Source organism: Anolis carolinensis, chromosome 4, assembly GCF_035594765.1.
Source record: "Anolis carolinensis isolate JA03-04 chromosome 4, rAnoCar3.1.pri, whole genome shotgun sequence".
Classification (NCBI taxonomy): Eukaryota; Metazoa; Chordata; class Lepidosauria; order Squamata; family Dactyloidae; genus Anolis; species Anolis carolinensis.
Window position 1 is genome coordinate 125526927 of NC_085844.1, and position 22062 is coordinate 125548988.

The window sequence follows — 22062 nt, forward strand, 5'->3', positions numbered from 1 at the left end:
CACTGAAGACTGATGAGAAGAGGCACATGCACTTTATGGCACTCTGCAAAATTATGATTATCAGTTGTTCTTATGATAATTAAAAATGTTTGCTTTTCCAGTGACCATTTGTAAGGTGTCTTAGTCACCTTATTCTGCTTCATGACAAGAATACATGGCAATCCTGAATTGCTTGCATGAATCATCTCAGGAATATTAAATAACTCTGAAAGGCAGAGGAAAACAGTGACACTGTTTTGTGATGGGATGAGTGACAGAGAGCAGGGGATGGAGGACATTCCTTCTCTCCCACTAGAGGTGTCCCAATGAAGCCATCTCCCCTCTTCCTCACGCCCAATGTCTTGTACTCCTGTTCTGGCTCCTTATCCAGCTCTGGCAGTGATACTCTTTCCTGGCTCCAGTCAACAGAAACAACACCGTGGCCAAGGACTGGTGGTGTTGGCAGTATTCTGTAGCAGCAGAGTCTCCAGAGCAGTCATACAGAGTCACTGGGATCCAGAGGAGAGGAGCACAGCACCACTAGAGAAGGAACCAGAACAGGAGCACAAGCACAGGGCCTCCTTGGCGGCAGCAGCAACAATCGAGATAAGAAGTGCCTTGGGCAAAGGAGAATGGTCTTCCAATTGCTAAATTCATCATCATCATCATCATCATCATCATCATCATCATAGGTGATTCCTCGTGGCCTTCCAAGTGTAGGGTCTTGGCAGTGGGTCTGCAGAGACCTATTCTTCATCTGCATGCTCTTTTGCAATGAGGGCATTGATTTCCAGATTGAAGGTGGTCCTGACAAGGGTTGGCGTGACGTGCCTGCTTACTTATAGATGCATACGGTTGGAAGAAACAACAAGGGCCATGCAGGCCAACCTCCTGCCACCCAGGAAAACACAATAAAACAGTGTAGATGGGACCTCAGAGAGATTGCCATCCAACCTCTGTTTGAAAAATCTCTGGAGAAGGAGAGGCCACCGTTCCCTCTTCATTTTAGCGGCCCAGGTGAAAAGACACAACAATGCGGGGATTGTGGTACAGAAGGAGGCCCTTCCGCTTCACACCATATGTCCCACATTGTTTGAGAGATTCATTTCAGCAGTCATTTTGGTGTCTCCTCCCTCACTCTTCTCATGATGCCACTGTACACTTTCAAAATGTCCTTAGTCACCAGTAGCCCATGCCTTAATCATATCTCACTTAGACTGCTGTAATGCTCTCTACATGGGGCTGCCTTTGAAGATAGTTCGGAAGCTACACCTAGTTCTGAGATCGGCAGCCAGGTTACTAACTGGAGCTCTATTCCACTGACTGCCGTTCCGTTTCTGAGCTAAATACAAAGTGCTGGTTATTACCTGTAAAGCCTTAAACGGCTCAGGTCCAGGCTATTTGTCCAACTGCATCTCCCTATATAGACCACCTCACACACTTCAATGAGCAGAGGAGGCCCTTGTTGTGACTCAGCTGGAACCTCAGAGTGACTCTGATGGGGATTATGGGATTCAGGTTCAAAATGACTCTGATGGGCATTATGGAATTCAGGTTCAGAGTGTCTCTGTTGTATAAGATGAGGAACCGAGAGTTTTTCCCACAGTAGGGAATGATGTTGATGGTACTGAAACTAGCCAGGTGCAAATTGACTCAGAAAAGGAGGACAGTTATCATAGCAAGCAGGCAGACGCTAATGAGCAGGTTGGTCTTGATGGAACAGAATCTCTAGATCAAGCTGACTGTTTGGAATTCAGCATTCGAAGGAGTGTGAGAATAGCAAATAAGAAGGTCAGAGGCCAAAGAAATGCTTTCATGTTTTGCAAAGGGCATTGAAACAGTGTGTTGGGAGACAAATCTTTGTCAAAGCAACTTCTGCTGAAGCCAAGAAGCAAGCTCTTGTTTTCCTGGATTATCTTGCAGCCTTTGTGTATTTATGTTCATGGGACTTGGTCATGCTCTAATGGGACTTTGTTTATTCCTATGATTTCTTGGATTATTCTCTAAAGCCTTGTCTTGTAACAATCTTTTGGAACTTTACTTTTGCTTTTAAAGAACTATTTACTTTCTATTATCTAATAAACTCCAAAAGACTTCAACCTGTGTGCAGCCTGGTGTATTTAGCAAGGTGAAGCTAACCTGAGGTGCGACAGTCCTCCTCTCAATCCCACCTCCGTCACAAGTGCGGTTGGTGGGAACGAGAGGCGGGGCCTTCTCCGTGATCACGCCCCACCTCTGGAACTCCCTCCCTAAAGAAATAAAAATGGCCCCTACCCTCTTCTCCTTCCAAAAACGTCTGAAAACAAACCTATGCACCTTAGCATACAGAGAGGAGGAGGACTAGCACAACCTGCACTTTATGGCTGCTATGGTCTATTTTGAATTACAATTAATGCTTGGCACCTTCTGCAGTTTGGTCATTTTAATTGTTCAGGGCACATACTTCGTGCAATCATGTCTTATTGGTATAACTATGTTTTTAAAAATGTATTATTACTTTAATCTGAAATTTCTTATTGTAATAAGTTTGTTAATGATAATTTTTCATCTTTTGATATTGTGTGATTTAATTATGGTATTGAATGTCTTTTTATGTGTATGTAAACTGCCCTGAGTCCTCCTGGGGTGAGAGGGTGGTCTAGAAATAAAGAAGTATTATTATTATTATTATTATTATTATTATTATTATTATTATTATTATTATTACATTATCCTGTGTATACATTGACCCAGATTTGGGCAGGGGGAGTGTCTATTCTTGCCCGTTTTCACCACTTAAACACAGAAAGAGGTCTATCTGGTAAAAATATATGATTCTTTACAGTGTTCTGCTCGGTGTGGTGGTCCTGGTACAATGAAGAGGGAAGTGCGCTGCTCCGTAGAAGCAAACCTGTGCAATGACTCTGTGAGACCTATCAGCCAGAGGGAATGCTCTGGGCCTCCCTGTGACAGGCACTGGACTGTCTCAGACTGGGGATCGGTGAGTCAACATAGATTGTTTTGTTTTTTTACTCCCTTCTCTTCACTCCTGCCACAGTAAGAAGATAGGATTAAGCATATATAGGAAGGTTACAGGTTTGTGGTGTGGGCACTATCAGACACTGCATGCCCAGCGAAGTGATCTTTTTAATATGGCAATTGTTTCTAGTCCTAAAAAGGTTAGCACTGCCTGTATTTTCAGATGTTATTTTACTTTCATGACATCTCTTTTTTTTTTAAGTGACCAAAACTTTTGGAGAAGCCAAATTTTGCATCCAGTCCATATTTCATACAGCTGCATAGAATAAAAATGCAACATAAATGTGCCAAACTTGTACAAATGTTCCAAATGGTAGATGAAACCTTCCAGACTGTTGCTTTGAAAGGCCTTTTTGTTTCTCCAAGTGCTCAGGCTTGTGCGGTGAGGGACGGATGAGCCGCTTTGTCACATGCCGCAATCTGGAGGGAAAAGTAATCTCAGATTCCCAGTGCAACCCCAAGACCAAGCCTCTGGCAATTTATCCCTGTGGAGATAAGAACTGCCCTGCACATTGGGTTGAGCAGGAGTGGGATCAGGTGAGTCTGCATTGGGTCATGACATTAATTTACTTAGGAATTCTCTTAGCCAAAATTATGATGATGATGTTTATTATGTTATTATGTTTATTTATACCTTACTTGTTCTCTCCACAAAGGAGACTCAAGACAGCTAGGAGACTCAAAGGTTTTGACTTCTACAGATGAGTGTGTTTCTTGGTGAATCTGATTAATCAGTTCTGTGCACCTGTGATCCAAACGTCTCAAATCAGAAATTCAGGATCTCAATCCTGTATGCCCTTATAGCAGCAGACAAGCGGAGTGCTGTGACTCAGCTGGAACCTCAGAGTGACTCTGATGGGGATTATGGGATTCAGGTTCAAGATGACTCTGATGGGAATTGTGGAATTCAGGTTCAGAGTGTCCCTGCTCTAGAAGATGAGGAACAGGGAGGCTTTCCCACAGCAGGGAATGGTGTTGATGATACTGAAACTAGCCAGGTGCAAATTGACTCAGAAAAGGATAGTTCTCAGTCTGATAGCAAGCAGATGGGTGTTAACGAGCTGGCTGGTCTTGACGAAACGGAATCTTTGGATCGAGCTGGCCGTTTGGAATTCAGGGTTTGCAGGAGTGTTAGAATAGCAAACAAGAAGGAGGTCAGAGGCCAAAGAAATGCTTTCATGCTATGAAAAGTATATTAAAACAGGGTGTTGGGAGACAAACCTTTGTCAAAGCAACTTCTCACTCCAGGCAAGAAGCAAGCTCTCGTTCTCCTGGATTATCTTGCAGCCTTTGTGTGTTCATCTTCATGGGACTTTGTCATGCTTGTTTATTCCTTATGATTTCTTGGATTATTCTTTGAACCCTTGTTTTGCAACAATCTTTTGGAACTTTACTTTTGCTTTTTAAGAACGGTTTATTTTCTATTTCCTAATAAACTACAAAAGACTTCAACCTTTGTGCAGCCTGGTGTATAAAGCAAGGTGAAACTAGCCTGAAGTGCGACACTGAGGGACCAGCATGGCCAGATTTTGGCTTATTGAAGAAGGTTAGAGGATAATAATGCAATGGTTAGTCACTCAGGGCCCTTCCAGACAGGCCCTTTATCCCAAGATCTGATGATCTGGCTGTGAGGACTCATTTAATCCAGTTTGAAGCAGAAAACCTGAGATCAGATCCTGGGATAAAGGGCTTGTCTGGAAGGGACCTCAGGTTTAATCACTTTTGATTCTATAAGAATGCTACTATTAGTAAGACCAGACCATGGAACAACATACTGGTTCAAGATTGGGAAAAGAGTATGGCAGGGCTGTACACTCTCACCTTACCTATTCAGCTTGTATGCGGAACACATCATGTGGTATGCGGGCTTGATAAATCCATGGCTGGAGTTAAAATTGCTGGAAGAAGCATTAACAACCTTAGATATGCAAATGATACTACTTTCAGCCATCAAAGCGAGGAGGAGCTGAGGAGCCTTATAACCAAGGTGAAATAAAAAAGTGCAAAAGCTGGGTTGAAGTTAAACACCAAAAAAAATCAACCATACTGATTGATAATTGGCAAATAGAGGGAGAAAACATGGAGGCAGTGACAGATCTTGTATTTCTAGGCACGAAGATTACTGCAGACGCAAACTGCAGCCAGGAAATCAGAAGATGTTTACTTCTTGGGAGGAGAACACTGGCCAACCTCGACAAAATAGTGAAAAGTAGATATATCACACTGGCAACAAAGGTTCGCATAGTGAAAGCAATTGTATTCCCCGTAGTAACCTATGGATGTGAGAGCTGGACCATAAGGAAGGCTGAACGAAGGAAGATAGACGCATTTGAACTGCGGTGTTGGAGGAAAATTCTGAGAGTGCCTTGGACCTCAAGAAGATCCAACCAGTCCATCCTCTGGGAAATAATGTCCGGCTGCTCACTGGAGGGAATGATATTAGAGGCAAAGATGAAGTAATTTGGCCACATAATGAGAAGACAGGAAAGCTTGGAGAAGATTTTGATGCTGGGGAAAATGGAAGGAAAAAGTAAGAGGGGGCAACCAAGGGCAAGATGGATGGATGGTATCCTTGAAGTGACTGGCTTGACCTTGAAGGAGCTGGGGATGACGATGGCCAACAGGGAGCTCTGGCGTGGGCTGGTCCATGACATCACGAAGAGTTGACTGAATGAATAAACAACAAGAAATAAGTCTGGTTTGTCAGTTGGTCATATAGGGCTTTTCTCTGCTAACCCATCATCTTGCCTTTTGAGCCTGAAGGCCATGTGTAATACTGGATTAAGGCATATAACGTAAGTAAAAACATGGCTCTGTGACCAAGCTTTTAGAGAATCTGTGCAATAAACAGATATGGATCGATATGTTATGACTATAGGAATGGCCTGGTTGATGCTTGCAGAGGTAAAGGTTTCCCCTGATGTTAAGTCCAGTCATGTCTGACTCGGGGTTGGTGTTCATCTCCATTTCTAAGCCGAAGAGCCGGCGTTGTCCGTAGACACCTCAAAGGTCATGTGGCCGGCATGACTGCATGGAGCGCCGTGGATCATGTGATTAATTGTGACTATGATTTTAAATGTTTTAATTGTTTTATTTGAATTCTATGATTTTTTTTAAAATGTCTTTTAATTGTATTATTGTCAAGGGATCAAATGGCTGCCTTTTATGTAAAGCCGCCTTGAGTCCCCTTCAGGGTAGAGAAAGGCAGGATAGAAATATCACTAATAATAATTAATAATAATATATGCTTGCACATATGTATATCCCACAGGATTCCTTTTTCCTTCCTAAAAGAGCTGGAAAGTCTTCTTTCAGCTCTTCGTTCACCCTAATCTTAATACAGATTGCCTTTCCTCATTGCAAAAAGGAAAGAGCAGCAGGAGAAGAGTGATATGAAATGGGAAGGGCATGGGATTGGCAGGAAAGAGTGAGGAAAATTAATGGTGGCCTCAGGGCAATCAGGTCATCTCTAGAGAAGGGTACAGTTTATACTATATCCACCCGTGTTCTGGGCTTTGCCAACTTCTTTTTGTGAGTTGACATATAGCAAGGAAATAATTGTGTGAAAGACCATGAATTTTGTCTCCACCAATCTTCTGGAATCAACTGATGCTTAGCCCCTGCCCTTTCCTCCCATAAGGTAGCCAGACTAAACATCAGCTTCTGGAACTTGGAAAAACAGCAGGACCTCTTGCATTGGCCTTGTAAGACAGGCTGCTGTTCATTTAATATTTATTGAGTTAACTTGCATGGTTTTGCTTTCTGTCGGAAAAAATAAGAGACATAAACTTGAAATTTAAATGAAGGAAATAAAGAACCTCCAGCTCTGTAAGTGGATCAGAAATATTAATAATGTAATGACAAAACCAGACAGCTCATATCCTGGGCATAATGGAAAGAGGGAAAGAGTAATCCCAAATTAATAAAAAGTAATAAAAGGTAAAGGTTTCCCCTGACGTTAAGTCCAGTCATGTCTGACTCTGGGGGTTGGTGCTCATTTCCATTTCTAAGCCGAAGAGCCGGCGTTGTCCGTAGACACCTCCAAGGTCATGTGGCCGGCATGACTGCATGGAGCTCCGTTACCTTCCTGCCGGAGCAGTACCTATTGATCTACTCACATTGGCATGTTTTCGAACTGCTAGGTTGGCAGGAGCTGGAGCTAACATTGGCCGCTCACTCCGCTCCCGGGGTTTGAACCTGGGACCTTTCGGTCTCCAGCTCAGTGCTTTAACGCACTTCACCACCGGGGCTCCAGTAAAAGATAAAAGGTAGTTACCATATATACTCGAGTATAAGCCGACCCGAATATAAGCCAAGGCACCTAATTTTACCACAAAAACTGGGAAAACTTATTGACTTGAGTATATGTCGAGGGTGGGAAATGCAGCAGCTACTGGTACATTTCAAAAGTAAAAATAGATACTAATAAAATTACATTAATTGAGGCATCAGTAGGTTAAATGTTTTTGAATATTTACCATATTTCAAAGAAAAACAGTAAATTAGCACTGTAAGTGGAAAAGGAGAGTCAACAAAAAACAATATGGTATCAACAATAACTTTAATACAGTAGAGTCTCACTTATCCAACATAAATGGGCTGGCAGAATGTTGGATAAGCGAATATGTTGGATAATAAGGAGGCATTAAGGAAAAGCCTATTGAACATCAAATTAGGTTATGATTTTACAAATGAAGCACCAAAACATCATGTTAGACAACAAATTTGGCAGAAAAAGTAGTTCAATACGCAGTAATGCTATGTAGTAATTACTGTATTTATGAATTTAGCACCAAAATATCATGATATATTGAAAACATTGACTACAAAAATGTGTTGGATAATCCAGAATGTTGGATAAGCGAGTGTTGGATAAGTGAGACTCTACTGTACTTGTAATAGAGAGTTATGTGTTGGATCAGGACTTTGGGAAACAAAGGTTCAAATCCTCACTCAACTGTGGAAACCTAAGCAACACTCTCATTGTTAGAGAAAGGTAATGATAAATCTCCTCTGAATAAATATTGAAGCACATAGCAATAATAACAACTAATTGCCATTTTTTTTTGTTTAAAAGGAAGACAGTTTTTTATGTTTAGCTCAACCTTTGCATCAGCTTAAATCACACCTAGTCATTGCTAATATCAACTGGATTTGCAGATCAAAACAAAACCCAGCAGCTTTTTAATACTAATGGATGCATGGCCTCTCACATTCACTATTTCAGTGCAATGCCACGTGTGGACGTGGTGTCAAGAGGAGAACGGTTTTGTGTGTGGGGCTCGAAAATGGCCTTTACAGAGAATATGCTGAGGAGCACTGTGATGCTTTCCCAAAACCAGACATGCAGGCATCCTGCTTCAAGAGACCCTGTTCAACATGGTTTTCAACCTCTTGGTCACAGGTAAGGGATGGGGCACGTGGGTGGGGGGCATTGGTAACAGTGGGAGCTTGAAGTAAGAATTGAAGGAATGAGTGGATGTATATAAATCAGTGGTTCCCAAACGTATTTGGCCTACCGCCCCCATTCCAGAAAAAATATTACTCAGCGCCCTGTAAATTTATATATATATATATATATATATATATATATATATATATATATAGAGAGAGAGAGAGAGAGAGAGAGAGAGAGAGAGAGAGAGAGAGAGAGAGAGAGAGAGGGTAATGAAATTTCGGCCTAGGACAAAACAACAAAACTACACATCCCAGAAACACTAAACTTGGCAGCACAACCCATCATCCATGCCTCTACGTTCATACAACAAAAAGAAAACAAAAATAAAGTCCTAATTAGAGGGAGAGGAAGAATTGTTTTTATCCAATTGCTGCCAGTTAGAAGGCTAAGCTCTGCCCACTTGGTCTCCTAGCAACCCACTCAGCCCAGGGGACAGGCAGAGTTAGGCCTCACTTAGGCCTCTTCCACACTGCCTATAAAATACAGATTATCTGATTTTAACTGGATTATATGGCAGTGTAGACTCAAGGCCCACACAGCTATATAACCCATTTATAATGGACTTAATGTAAGGTAAAACCTTTACCCTTAACTACCACCAATACCTCAATACTTTATTTCCCATACCACCATACTTTGCCACAGCAACGCGTGGCCAGGCACAGTTAGTGTATATATATATATATATATATATATATATATATATATATAAAATTTTTATTAAGCAAAAAGAATTATTTAATACATTGAAAGTGGGGGAACAATGTAAAATATAGAAAAGTAGGAAAAAACAAAAAAAAATATATGAAGAAGGAGATTTTATATACATATAAGTGGGGGAACAATAAATGTATAGAAAATTAGGAAGGACAATAAAAGAGAGAGAAAAAAAGAAAAAAAACAATTAAGAAAAGGGTATTCGGTGACTTCTGCTCTTACTCCTCCTGTAAAATAGCATCTTCACACTGTCATTATAAAAGCTAAGTATAAATTCTTTCCCACTTGTGTCCTTAATATTTCTTTAGATAGTTTTCTAAAAATGACCAATCTGTCTTTTTCAATCCACTGCCGTTATTTTCTTTTAATAAAAATGTTAACTTATCCATGTCTTTTATATCCATAATTTTGATAATCCAGTCTTTCATTTCAGGAGTAGTATCCAGCTTCCAACTTCTAGCAAAGACTATTCTCGCTGCTGTTGTCAGAAAAGTAAATAGTTTGTCCAAATTTCGATCTGCAAATACAGTAGAGTCTCACTTATCCAACATAAACAGGCCAGCAGAATGTTGGATAAGCGAATATGTTGGATAATAAGGAGGGATTAAGGAAAAGCCTATTAAACATCAAATTAGGTTATGATTTTACAAATGAAGCACCAAAACATCATGTTATACAACAAATTTGACAGAAAAAGTAGTTCAATAGGCAGTAATGCTATGTAGTAATTTCTGTATTTACGGATTTAGCACCAAAATATCGCGATGTATTGAAAACATTGACTACAAAAATGCGTTGGATAATCCAGAATGTTGGATAAGCGAATGTTGGATAAGTGAGACTCTACTGTAGTCCTAAATCAAACATACCCAAAAGGTAGTATTCTGGTTTCATTGGAAAGGCTTTTTAAAGTATTTTTTGACACTCAGTGTGGATATTTTTCCAATAATCTGATTTTTTTTTTACATGACAACCATAAATGGAAGAATGTACCTTCACTTGCCTTGCATTTCCAACATTTATTGTCCAGGTTCTGGTACATTCTTCCCAATTTTGCTGGAGTCATGTACCGGCGGTGGAGTATTTTCAAATAATTTTCTTTTAAATCTGATGCATATGTATACTTCAGTTTCCTCATCCAGATTTCTTCCCATTCTTTAATTTATTTAATTTTTAATTTTTTTAAAATAGCAATTAAACAGAAAGATATATGTACAGTAGAGTCTCACTTATCCAACATAAACGGGCCGGCAGAATGTTGGATGAGCGAATATGTTGGATAATAAGGAGGGATTAAGGAAAAGTCTATTACACATCAAATTAGGTTATGATTTTACAAATTAAGCACCAAAACTTCATGTTATACAACAAATTTGACAGAAAAAGTAGTTCAATACACAGTAATGTTATATTGTAATTACTGTATTTACGAATTTAGCACCAAAATATCACGATATATTGGAAACATTGACTACAAAAATGGCTTGGATTATCCAGAGGCTTGGATAAGTGAGGCTTGGATTAGTGAGACTCTACTGTACTGTATTTATGAATTTAGCACTAAAATATCATGATGTATTGAAAACATTGACTACAAAAATGCGTTGGATAATCCAGAACATTGGATAAGCGAGTGTTGGATAAGTGAGATTCTACTGTACCTGTGGCCATTACTGCTCCCCTGGATTGCTGCAGTGCCCACCGGGGGCGGTAGCGCCCACTTTGGGAATCACTGATATAAATCATATATGTGTATGTGTGTGCGCATGCGCATATGAAAGTACATATGTATGTATTTGTGCATGTTTGTAGTTCAAATGTTCCTACATAGCTTGATGGATCCAAAGCAGATTTGATACACATACCCTTCATTATCCAAATTAAAATGCTGATGGTGTTTAAACTAAGAGATCAACTCTGACAGGAGTTGATCTCTTAGTTTAAACAGACGACATCTGTCAATCCTTTCCCACCTCCCTTCCTCTGCAGTGCAGCAAGACGTGTGGCACGGGCCTGCGTTTCCGAGAGGTGAAGTGCTACCAAGGAGAAACCCTAGGACAAGGCTGTGAGTCGGCTTCCAAGCCAGAAGCCAAGCAGACATGCCAGCTACAGCTCTGTCCCACAGATGCCCCAGGTAAAGAGGGAGATTTTCTTCATGGAGACTGTTGCGTTGGATACAGCACTTGGGGATTGTGCAGTGTGGATGAACAAGATAATGGAGAAGGCTGAGCAGCTACAATCTCCCCAGAAAGTGGGGGAAGGAGCAGGCTCTGTAGCTACCATTGACTGACCTCTTTAATACCTAGGGCAATGATGGGCAACCTTTTGCACTTGGTGTTTCAAAATTCACCAAAAAACCTAGCATGACTTGGATGGTGTGTCACTTTGAGAAAAAAAAATCATATTTTCACAATATATATAGTTTAAATAACAAAAATATATAATTGTAATATGTAACTGTATTTAATAAATCAAAAACTATTTCCTACCATTATTTCCATGTACAATAATCTATGGTATCTCTTGCTATTTCCACGCTGACTTCTCTCTATTGTAGTTTCAATGTAGTCATGAATAATGAATAATCTATATATATAAAAGAGTAATGAAATTTCGGCCTAGGACAAAACAACAAAACTACACATCCCAGAAACACTAAACTTGGCAGCACAACCCCTCATCCATGCCTCTACGTTCATACAACAAAAAGCTCCAGCTACTCCAGAAAACAGCCAGGCTTTGAGACTGCAAGGCTATTCACTGCTATTCCACCTGGCCAACAAAGGATTCCCATAAGCCACAGCAACGCGTGGCCGGGCAAAGCTAATATAATAATATAATAGTAATAATATAATAATATACTACAATAATAATATAATAATAATAGAATGATTATACACACACACAGTAGAGTCTCACTTATCCAAGCTAAACGGGCCGGCAGAACATTGGATAAGCGAATATGTTGGATAATAAAGAGAGATTAAGGAAAAGCCTATTAAACATCAAATTAGGTTATGATTTTACAAATTAAGCACCAAAACATCATGTTATACAACAAATTTGACAGAAAAAGTAGTTCAATACACCTTAATGCTATGTAGTAATCACTGTATTTACGAATTTAGGACCAAAATATCATGATGTATTAAAAACATTGACTACAAAAATGCGTTGGATAATCCAGAATGTTGGATAAGCGAGTCTTGGATAAGTGAGACTCTACTGTACTACCATTATTTCCATGTACAACAATCTATGGTACCGCTTGCTATTTCCACGCTGACTTAGAATCATAGAATAGTAGAGTTGGAAGAGACCTCATGGGCCATCCAGTCCAACCCCCCGCCAAGAAGCAGGAAATCGCATTCAAAGCACCCCCGACAGATGGCCATCCAGCCTCTGCTTAAAAGCCTCCAAAGAAGGAGCCTCCACCACAGTCCGGGGGAGAGAGTTCCACGTCTCTCTATTGTAGTTTCAATGTAGTCATGAATAATGAATAATATAATATAATAGTAATAATATAATAATATACTACAATAATAATAGAATAATAATAGAATGATTATACACACACACACATACATATATACAGTAGAGTCTCACTTATCCAAGCTAAATGGGCCGGCAGAAGTTTGGATAAGTGAATATCTTGGATGATAAGGAGGGATTAAGGAAAAGCCTATTAAACATCAAATTAGGTTATGATTTTACAAATTAAGCACCAAAACATCATGTTATACAACAAATTTGACAGAAAAAGTAGTTCAATAAGCAGTAATGCTATGTAGTAATTACTGTATTTACAAATTTAGCACCAAAATATCACGATGTATTGAAAACATTGACTACAAAAATGCGTTGGATAATCCAGAACGTTGGATACGTGAGACTCTACTGTACATATAATATTGATAATAATATTATAATGTTATACAATATAATACTAATAATACCATATAATATTAATTATATTATATATATTACATATAATATTACAGTATAGTTCAATATCTATATATATAAAAGAGTGATGGCATCACGGCAATTCACAAAACAACAAAAGTACAGGCCCCCCAACCTCAAAATTTGACAACACAACCCATCATCCACGCCTCAAGGTTGATACAACAAAAAGAAAAGAAAAATAAAGTCCTAATTAGAGGGATAGCAATAATTTTTTTATCCAATTGCTGCCAGTTTAGAGGGCTAATCTCTGTCCACTTGGTTGCCTAGCAACCAAGGGACAGCCAGGTTTCAGTTAGGGGACAGGCCGATTTAGGCCTCACTTAGACTTCTTCCACAGATTATCTAATTTGCACTGGATTATATGGCAGTGTAGACTCAAGGCCCTTCCACACAGCTATATAACCCATTTATAATCTTATATTATCTGCTTTGCACTGGATTATCTTGACTCCACACTACCATATAATCCACTTCAGTGTGCATTTTATACAGCTGTGAAGAAGGAGCCTCATATAATCCAGTTCTGAGCAGATAATATAAGATTAGAAATATACAGTAGAGTCTCATTTATCCAACGTAAACAGGCCGGCAGGATAAGTTAATATGTTGGATAATAAGAAGGGATTCAGGAAAAGCCAATTAAACATCAAATTAGGTAATCGTTATACAAATTAAGCACCAAAACATCATATTATACAACAAATTTGACAGAAAAAGTAGTTCCATGCGCAGTAATGCTATGTAGTATTTACAGTAGAGTCTCACTTATCCAACACTCGCTTATCCAACGTTCTGGATTATCCAACGCATTTTTGTAGTCAATGCTTTCAATATATCGTGATATTTTGGTGCTAAATTCATAAATACAGTAATTACTATATAGCATTACTGTGTACTGAACTACTTTTTCTGACAAATTTGTTGTCTAACATGATGTTTTGGTGCTTAATTTGTAAAATCATAACTTAATTTGATGTTTAATAGGGTTATCCTTAATTCCTCATTATCCAACATATTCGCTTATCCAACGTTCTGCCGGCCCCTTTATGTTGGATAAGTGAGACTCTACTGTACTGTATTTACAAATTTACCACTAAAATATCACAATGAATTTAAAACACTGACTACAAAAACATTGATTATGAAAAGGCAGACTGCGTTGAATAATCCAGAACATTGTATAAGCGAATGTTGGATAAGTGAGATTCTTCTTTAATATGAAATAATTACTGGGATAGAATAATGCAGAACAATATAATCTCTAAAACCAGGACAGTAAATAAACAGGGGAATTCCACACAGGAAACAATCAGGGCCAGCTAACACCTCCCAACAAAGTATTCCCATCATCAAAGTCTGGCAAATCATGTTTTCTCAGGGCCACAGACAGTAGAAGCACATAAAATATCGCAAACAACATCACTCTGAAAACAAGGGTATTCCAGACAAGAAAAATCAGGGCCAGCTAACACCTCCCAACAAAGTATTCCCATCATCAAAGTCTGGAAAATCCTCTGTTTTCTCAGGGCCACAGACAGTAGAAGCACATAAAATATCGCAAACAACACCACTCTGAAAACAAGGGAATTCCAGACAGGAAACAATCAGGGCCAGCTAACACCTCCCAACAAAAAATTCACTCAGGGAGGAAACAGCCAGGCTTTAAAGCTGCAAGGCCATTACATCCTAATCATTTTTCCTAATTGCAGCATTCATACTTGCCTCCAACAAACAAAACAAACCAATCAGAAATATTGTATATTCACAACCTTTAGGAAATAATATCCCCTGATGGCGCAGCGTGTTAAAGCGCTGAACTTCTGGACTGAAAGGCCACAGGTTTGAATTGGGGGAGCGGAGAGAGCCCCCACTGTTAGCTCCAGCTTCTGCCAACCCAGAAGTTCGAAAACATGCAAATGTGAGTGCATCAATAGGTACTGCTCCGGCGGGAAGGTAACGCCGCTCCATGTAGTCATCCCACATGACCTTGGAGGAGTCTACGGACAACGCCGGCTCTTCGGCTTAGAAATGGAGATGAGCACCAACCTCCAGAGTAAGACACGACTGGACTTAATGTCTGGGGAAAACCTTTACCCTTGACCTTAACTACCACCAATTCCTTAATACTTTATTTCCCATACCACCAGACTTCGCCACAGCAACGCGTGGCCGGGCACAGCTAGTAGTAATATATAATTCTAATATTGTGCTATGCTAATAATATAATATATTGTATGTACATACAGCTGCTCTGAGTCCCTTTCGGGGTGAGAAGGGCGGGATCTAAACGTAATAAATAAATGTGGTAAATGAATAAATAAATAAATAATTTTAGACTTAGGCTCGCCCAAAGTCTGAAATGACTTGAAGACACACAACACAATCCTAATTCACTTGACTATCTCATTGGCCAGAAGCAGGCCCACACTTCCCATTGAAATCCTGATAGGTTTATGTTGGTTACAATTGTTTTCAAAGTTGTTGTTGTTTTGCACTACAAATAAGACATGTGCAGTGTGCATAGGAATTTGTTCATTTTTTCCCTTCCAAATGATAGTTCGGCCCCTCCACAGTCTGAAGGATTGTGAACCGGCCCTCTGCTTCAAAAGTTTGAGGACCTCTGCTCTACTGTGTGTGTGCGTGCGTGCGTGTGTGTGTATGTGTGTATGTATATATATATATTGTAAACAACAAAACCACTGCACCAAATGACACCAAATTTGGCCACAAAAGACATTAGTCATCCAATCAATCTGCATGCGGCAGGGTGTCAGCAAAAATGGCTAGACGTGTCAGTGCTGACACGCATGTCATAGGTTGGCCATCACTGACCTAGGGTGAGGAAGGTGGCAGAGAATGAGAAGGGGCAGCAGAGAATTGTGAGTTCCAGACCCAGGAGGGTTGTGAGAAGAAGGGAGTGCAGAGGGATAAATGGAAGAGAAAAATGGATTGAAGAACTAAAGAGGATTGGGAAAATGAAAAGGTTTGGTGAGGAAAACAAAATGGACAGGACTGAAGAACTCATATTCTTTGGGTGCAGGGATTAGTGAGAAAGACTAAAGTCTTCATATTGATATGAATTCAGTCCTTGAAATTGTTGGATTCTATTCTTGTGAAATAGGCAAGGTTATATTTTAGGAACTCCTTTTATTTTCCAGATGAAGACTGTGAAGATAAAGCAACCGCTAACTGTGTGTTGGTCCTCAAAGTGAAGCTCTGTTCACACTGGTACTATAGGAAGGCTTGCTGTAGATCTTGCAGGAGCAAATCACGCTGATTCCTCACATGGTCCTTTCCAGCCTGGAAGAAGGAGCTTGACTGAAATATACATCCGAGACCAGAAACTTTGATGCCTGACTCACGTGGATTCTTAGACTATATCATATCCAGCTTCTAGATTTTTTTTTTTTGGCGTTTCCAGACGTCAGAAAGGCCCCTTGTCGGCCTTTCCAAAAGACACGATACCTCATTCAGACAGTACAACTCCCAAACTGATGGAACTGCCCACAGATTTTTTTTGACATGGGCTATTTGTGAAGTGGAATATCAAAATACCCAGGCTTTATGTATTGCCACCAATACTTTACCTGCTGCATCTGCTTGGCTGATTCTCAGTTCAATGTGGATGTTTCAGCTCCTTCTCTCATACAGCTCATGCCTTTACATTTATGCAGTATTTTGTATTGCATAAAGCTTTTCAAGCAGCCCAAAAGTTTATCACCCCCATCTTTCCTATAGCAACCAATCAGTAAATTGTGGGAAGCCTATAATCAGGATTTCATGACAGTAGCCCTCCCTGACCATACAGGTACTATGTAGCTGTCATAGCCAATAGCTGCTGGTAAACAATAGCCAGTGTTAGTTAGTTAAAGTTAAAGTAGACCCACTAGCTCAGTGGTTCTCAACATGTTGGGTCCCCAGATGTTTTGGCCTACCCCAGAAATCCTAACAGCTGTTAAACTAGTTGGGATTTCTGGGAGTTGTAGGCCAAAACACCTGGGGACTCACAGGTTGAGAACCACTGCACTAGTTGAAAGTTACATAAGCATCGAGTCACCAAATTCCCATTGATTCAGTGAGTCTATTCAAGTAGGGAAGTAGCACTTGGATTCTGGCTATATTCTCTGAAAGATGTTCTCTATTCATTTGCCTAATTTTTAAAAGCCATAAATGAAACACACACAAAGGTCCACTCACATACTCAAAGAAAGGAATGAGGGAGAGTAAAAAGGTAGGTTTCTGAAAAGCCCCATATAGCAAGTTGTTTGTATTTAGTAGTCTTCCATCCACTTGATCAATGTCTTAAAAGCATCATTTCACAATAAAGAGCGCGAAAACTACACTTGTTTTTCTACGGTATGAAAACATTTGTGGCTGGAGAAAAGGATCTGAGGCAATGGAACTGTGGATGGCAGGGGGATTTTGAAACCAGTGCTCTACTGGTATATGTAATTCTGAATTTAAAGCATTGCTATTCAAGATGGCACTTGTGGTAAGTTTTTTTGCGGGGGGGGGGGCAGATTGGGGAGCTTGTGGTTAGGGCTGGATCTGGGTGAGAATTGCAGACGTGGGATGTGTCTATCAAGGGTAACTAGCCCACACCAAATGTTAGGCACTCCAAATATGACCAAAGGGAGCGGAGCAAGATTATTCAGCTGCTAGAGCAGTGGTTCTCAACCTGGGGTCCCCAGATGTTTTGACCTTCAATTCCCAGAAATCCTGACAGCTGGTAAACTAGCTGGGATTTCTGGGAGTTTTAGGCCAAAAACATCTGGGGACCCCAAGTTGAGAGCCACTGTGCTAGAGCTACAAGGATCTAGCCTATGCCTGCTTTGTATGGCCAGAGTGGGAGGGCTTCCTGCTCATGCATGTGCATCTTTCTCTTCTCACCTGTTTGCAGATTGTGTTGGTAATGAGGACAGCATTTGTGAAACACTCTCAATTCTCTTGATCTATTGATACCATCCTAATTTTCTACACAAGCAACTTCGTTCCTGGATTGATACGGAAGCTTTATGTAGCACTAATATAAGATATCAAGTGACTTGTCTGTTTTAAGATAGAAAACATGAGTTTACTTTCAATAATGATTTGGTGCATTGTATGTGTACACATAGAATAATGGAATCATAGAGTTGGAAGAGACCACAGGGGCCACTTGGTCTGACCCCCCTGCCATGCAGGAAAAGCACAAAGCACCTCAAACAGATGGTCATCCAGCTTCTGTTTAAATGCCTTCAAAGGAGGAGCTTCCACCAAACTCCACGTTTCGGTGGAATCTCCTTCCCTGTCATTTGAACCCATTGCTCCAAGTCCTAGTTTCCAGGGCAGCAGAAAACAAGACTGCTCCTTCTTCCTTATGATGTCTTTTCAGATATTTAAACATGCCTGTCATGACTCCTCTCAATCTTCTCTTCTGCAGGCCAAAAATGCCCAGCTTAAGCCGCTCCTCATAGGTCATGGTCTCCAGACTGTTGATCATTTTAGGCACTCTCCTCTGAACATGTTTTACCTTACCTTACCAATATTCCTCTTGAACTGTGTTGCCCAGAATTGGACATAGTATTCCCGGTGAGGTCTAACCAATCCAGATTAAGGGGCACCATTACTTCCCTTGATCTAGACCAGTGGTTCTCAACCTGGGGTCCCCAGATGTTTTTGGCCTTCAACTCCCAGAAATCCTAACAGCTGGTAAACTGGCTGGAATTTCTGGGAGTTCTAGGCCAAAAATATCTGTGGATCCCCAGGTTGAGAACCACTGATCTAGACACTATACTCCTTTTGAGGCAGCCCAAAATCCCATTGGTATTTTTAGCTGCTGCATCACATTGTTGATGCATATTCAACTTATTGTCCACTAGGATTCCAAGAGTGTCTGAGTATAGAAATATTTTCCCCCTGATAGTAGCATGCACATTATTTAAAAATGTGGGCAACTGAAAAGTGAGATATTCTTTGGCTATATTCTTTGATTTGAGTTTCTTCATCACACTAGATAGACAATGGCAGTGCAAAAGAAGCCATGGACTAGATTTCGTATCCATGAAGTTTGCAATATAACACTTACTAACAGATCTGGATATAGTGTTGTTGATCATTTTCCCTTTATTTGCATGAAGTTACTGGAGATGCGAGAACCCAAAATATGGTGCAGCAGTTTGAATGTTGGACTATGGCTTTAGGAGACTAGGGTTTGAATGCTCGTTCTGCCATGGAAACCGACTGGTTAGTCAAGTCACTTTCTCATGGCCTGAGAAAGACAAATGCAACACTGTGTTGTCGAAGGCACAAATGCAATGCTCTTTAAATAAATCTTACCAAGAAATCCCTGTGATAACCATAGGGTTGCCATAAGTCAGAAATGTATTTGATTCAAGAGTGTTCTGGTTCAAAATGTGTAGGTGCAGCATCTGAGTCTTTCATAAGTTTCTCACATTTGCACCTCGAAACATGGGCTTTCATTGAACATTTAGTCAATATTTCTGATAATATCCTGTGCAACCCAGTCAATTCCCAGCACGTACAGAAGGGGCACTGATATGTCGGTACAGAAACTGACTCAAAATTCCCCAATCTATAAACATGTGATTTTATAGCTACAGTGGGAACTGGGATTTTGCCTATTAGAGATGCTTCTCATATAATTAAATTGAGCAGTGGGCAGAGGGAGGTCCATTTTATTTTCAAGAAGATATGGGATGGGCAACTTACTCTATTTTGCTAGTTTGTCTTCTTTTGCCTTTGTGGCAACTGATATTTTTTTTAGCTTTCAAAATGCTTCCTTCAGCTCTTTATTACAAGAAGAAATAGCATTATTTATAGATGCATAGTTTAAATGAAAGTGGGGAGAAACATTCCAGTGGCCATGAAAATCCCCACGCTCAGGGTCCATCTACACTGCAGAATGAATGTGTTTTGACACTAATTTAACTGCCATGGCTCAATGCTATGGAATCATGGAAGTTGTAGTTTGCTGAGGCACCAACACTCTTTGGAAGAGAAGGCTAATGACTTTGGAAAATTACAAATCCCATGATTTCACAGACCTGAGCCATGGCGTTGAAAGTGGTGTCAAACTGCATTAATTCTACAGTGTAAAAGCACCCTCAGCTTTTAAGCAAAAACGCACAATGAGAGTCAACATGGATTTTCTTCCCACATTTGCAAATAAAACCTGATGCTTACATGTGGAAAGGCATGCAGTTTTCTGATATTCAGCATGTTTCTCTGTAGTACAATCTGGTTTACTCGGAAGAAAAGGCTGTTGAGGTCACTGTGGCTTACTTCGTCATATGTGTGCTTTGATTGCATCCTAAATTTGTTTTACTTTGACTTAAGAGTTAGTGGCTGATTTTTTAAATTATTATTTTAGACTGCAGTTATGAAAGCTATCAATAGAGATTAGTTGAATACAGGTATATTCAAGTATGATCTGATGAACACACAAGAGCTTCTGAGTAAGCAAGGAATTTGGCACTAATTCCATGGTTAAAAGGCAGCCAGTGTCATATATGTATGGATCTGCTACCTTTGGCAATGAGTTAAAAAGAGAAGCATATGCTTATTTAGGAGTTCCCAAAGCGTGTATGTTTCTACATGAGGTACTTACCTGTACTTTAAAACTGGCAAGATAAAGCACTGATCTGCAGGGATTTAAGACCTTTATTATTCAGGCCTGCTGCCTGAGTGCTGTGGGACTTTAAGGATTGACAAATGTATTTTGGCAAAAGTCCATTTGGTAAAAGTCATTTTATGAGCTACATTGACGTGTCCAGTGAATTCTGTACATTTATATGAAGAGGAAAGTAAAACTAGGCTGATTACAAATCAACAAATCAAAATAAGCAATATAAAATTATGCATTGGGAAGGTGGGTTAGAAATCTTCATAATAGTTATCTAGAATACTGACTGTGTAGATTAATGAAAAAGATTCACTGCTCAGGTTGCAATAAATTTGCTGGCCTTCCAAACCCAACCAAGGGTCTTTCCACACGGCCATATAACCCACAAAATCAAGGCAGATAAATAATCCACAATATCTGCTTTGAACTGGAATATCTGAGTCCACACTGACAGATAATCCAGTCCAATATAGATTTTATACAGCTGTGTGGAAGGAGACCAAGGAAACATATCCTGCTATGCTTGTCTCTTCACATTTGTATGAACGGAAATTCTGTTCACCTTTCCTGAGAGTAAAGTGCACTGAATGCAATGAGCCTTCTAAATAAAAAAAAAATACCTAAAATTACATTTCATTGGGCTCTGTAAACAAACACCATGGCTTGGCTTGATAATCAATTAGTAACTTAGGCCACATCTACACTGGCCATGGATCAGAACTGATGACCACATGGATTGGCTGAACACTATGCAATGTTGCATCAGTGTCCAGACAGTGCAGATGGATTGAGACTGCTTCAGTCCTGCTGACCTGTCCCTTGTCCTCCATGTCACTATTGGCACTTCCTCCTGCCAATGGAATTCCTTGCAAAACATCTGGACAATTGGATCATGTCTGCAGGAGTCATAATGGGACATCTACTAGTCGGTAAGGAGAACGTACAGCCATCTCTTTGCTGACTGAATGTCCACCCCATTACAACCACAGCAGACATGGCTGCAATAGTCAAGTACTTGCAGGGAGCTCTATGGGCAACTTCAAGTGGCAGCAACAACATCAAAATTAGCACATGAAAGGGTGACGCCAGCAGTAGGCGTAAGCACAGTGTGACAGTCTGAAACAGACCTGATCCAGCTGTCCATATGACTGTACAGACTTGACCTTGCTGTTCAGATGACATCCCGAGAACACTTAAGTTTCCTGCAAAATCCAGAATTTCCCCAACTTAGTGGAAAGTTAGGTTAAGGACCCAACAGAGGTTGCCGTGCGTCATGAAGACCACCAGCATCAACTTT

At 40.1% G+C, this 22062-nt stretch overlaps 1 protein-coding gene across 2 annotated transcripts in view; it reads left to right on the forward strand.

Moving 5' to 3' along the window:
- LOC100564784 (ADAMTS-like protein 2) overlaps positions 1–17483 on the forward strand; it is a 63248-nt gene extending 45765 nt beyond the window's left edge. The window contains exons 14-18 of one of the 2 annotated variants that reach the window (XM_062977746.1): positions 2804–2959; positions 3364–3534; positions 8225–8401; positions 11162–11306; positions 16300–17483. In XM_062977746.1, coding sequence (XP_062833816.1) covers positions 2804–2959; positions 3364–3534; positions 8225–8401; positions 11162–11306; positions 16300–16418 — 768 coding nt within the window. In that variant the 3' untranslated portion in view covers positions 16419–17483. The remainder of the gene's footprint in view (positions 1–2803; positions 2960–3363; positions 3535–8224; positions 8402–11161; positions 11307–16299) is intronic. The other variant, XM_062977745.1, reaches the window with a different exon arrangement.
- Positions 17484–22062: the final 4579 nt, after the last annotated feature.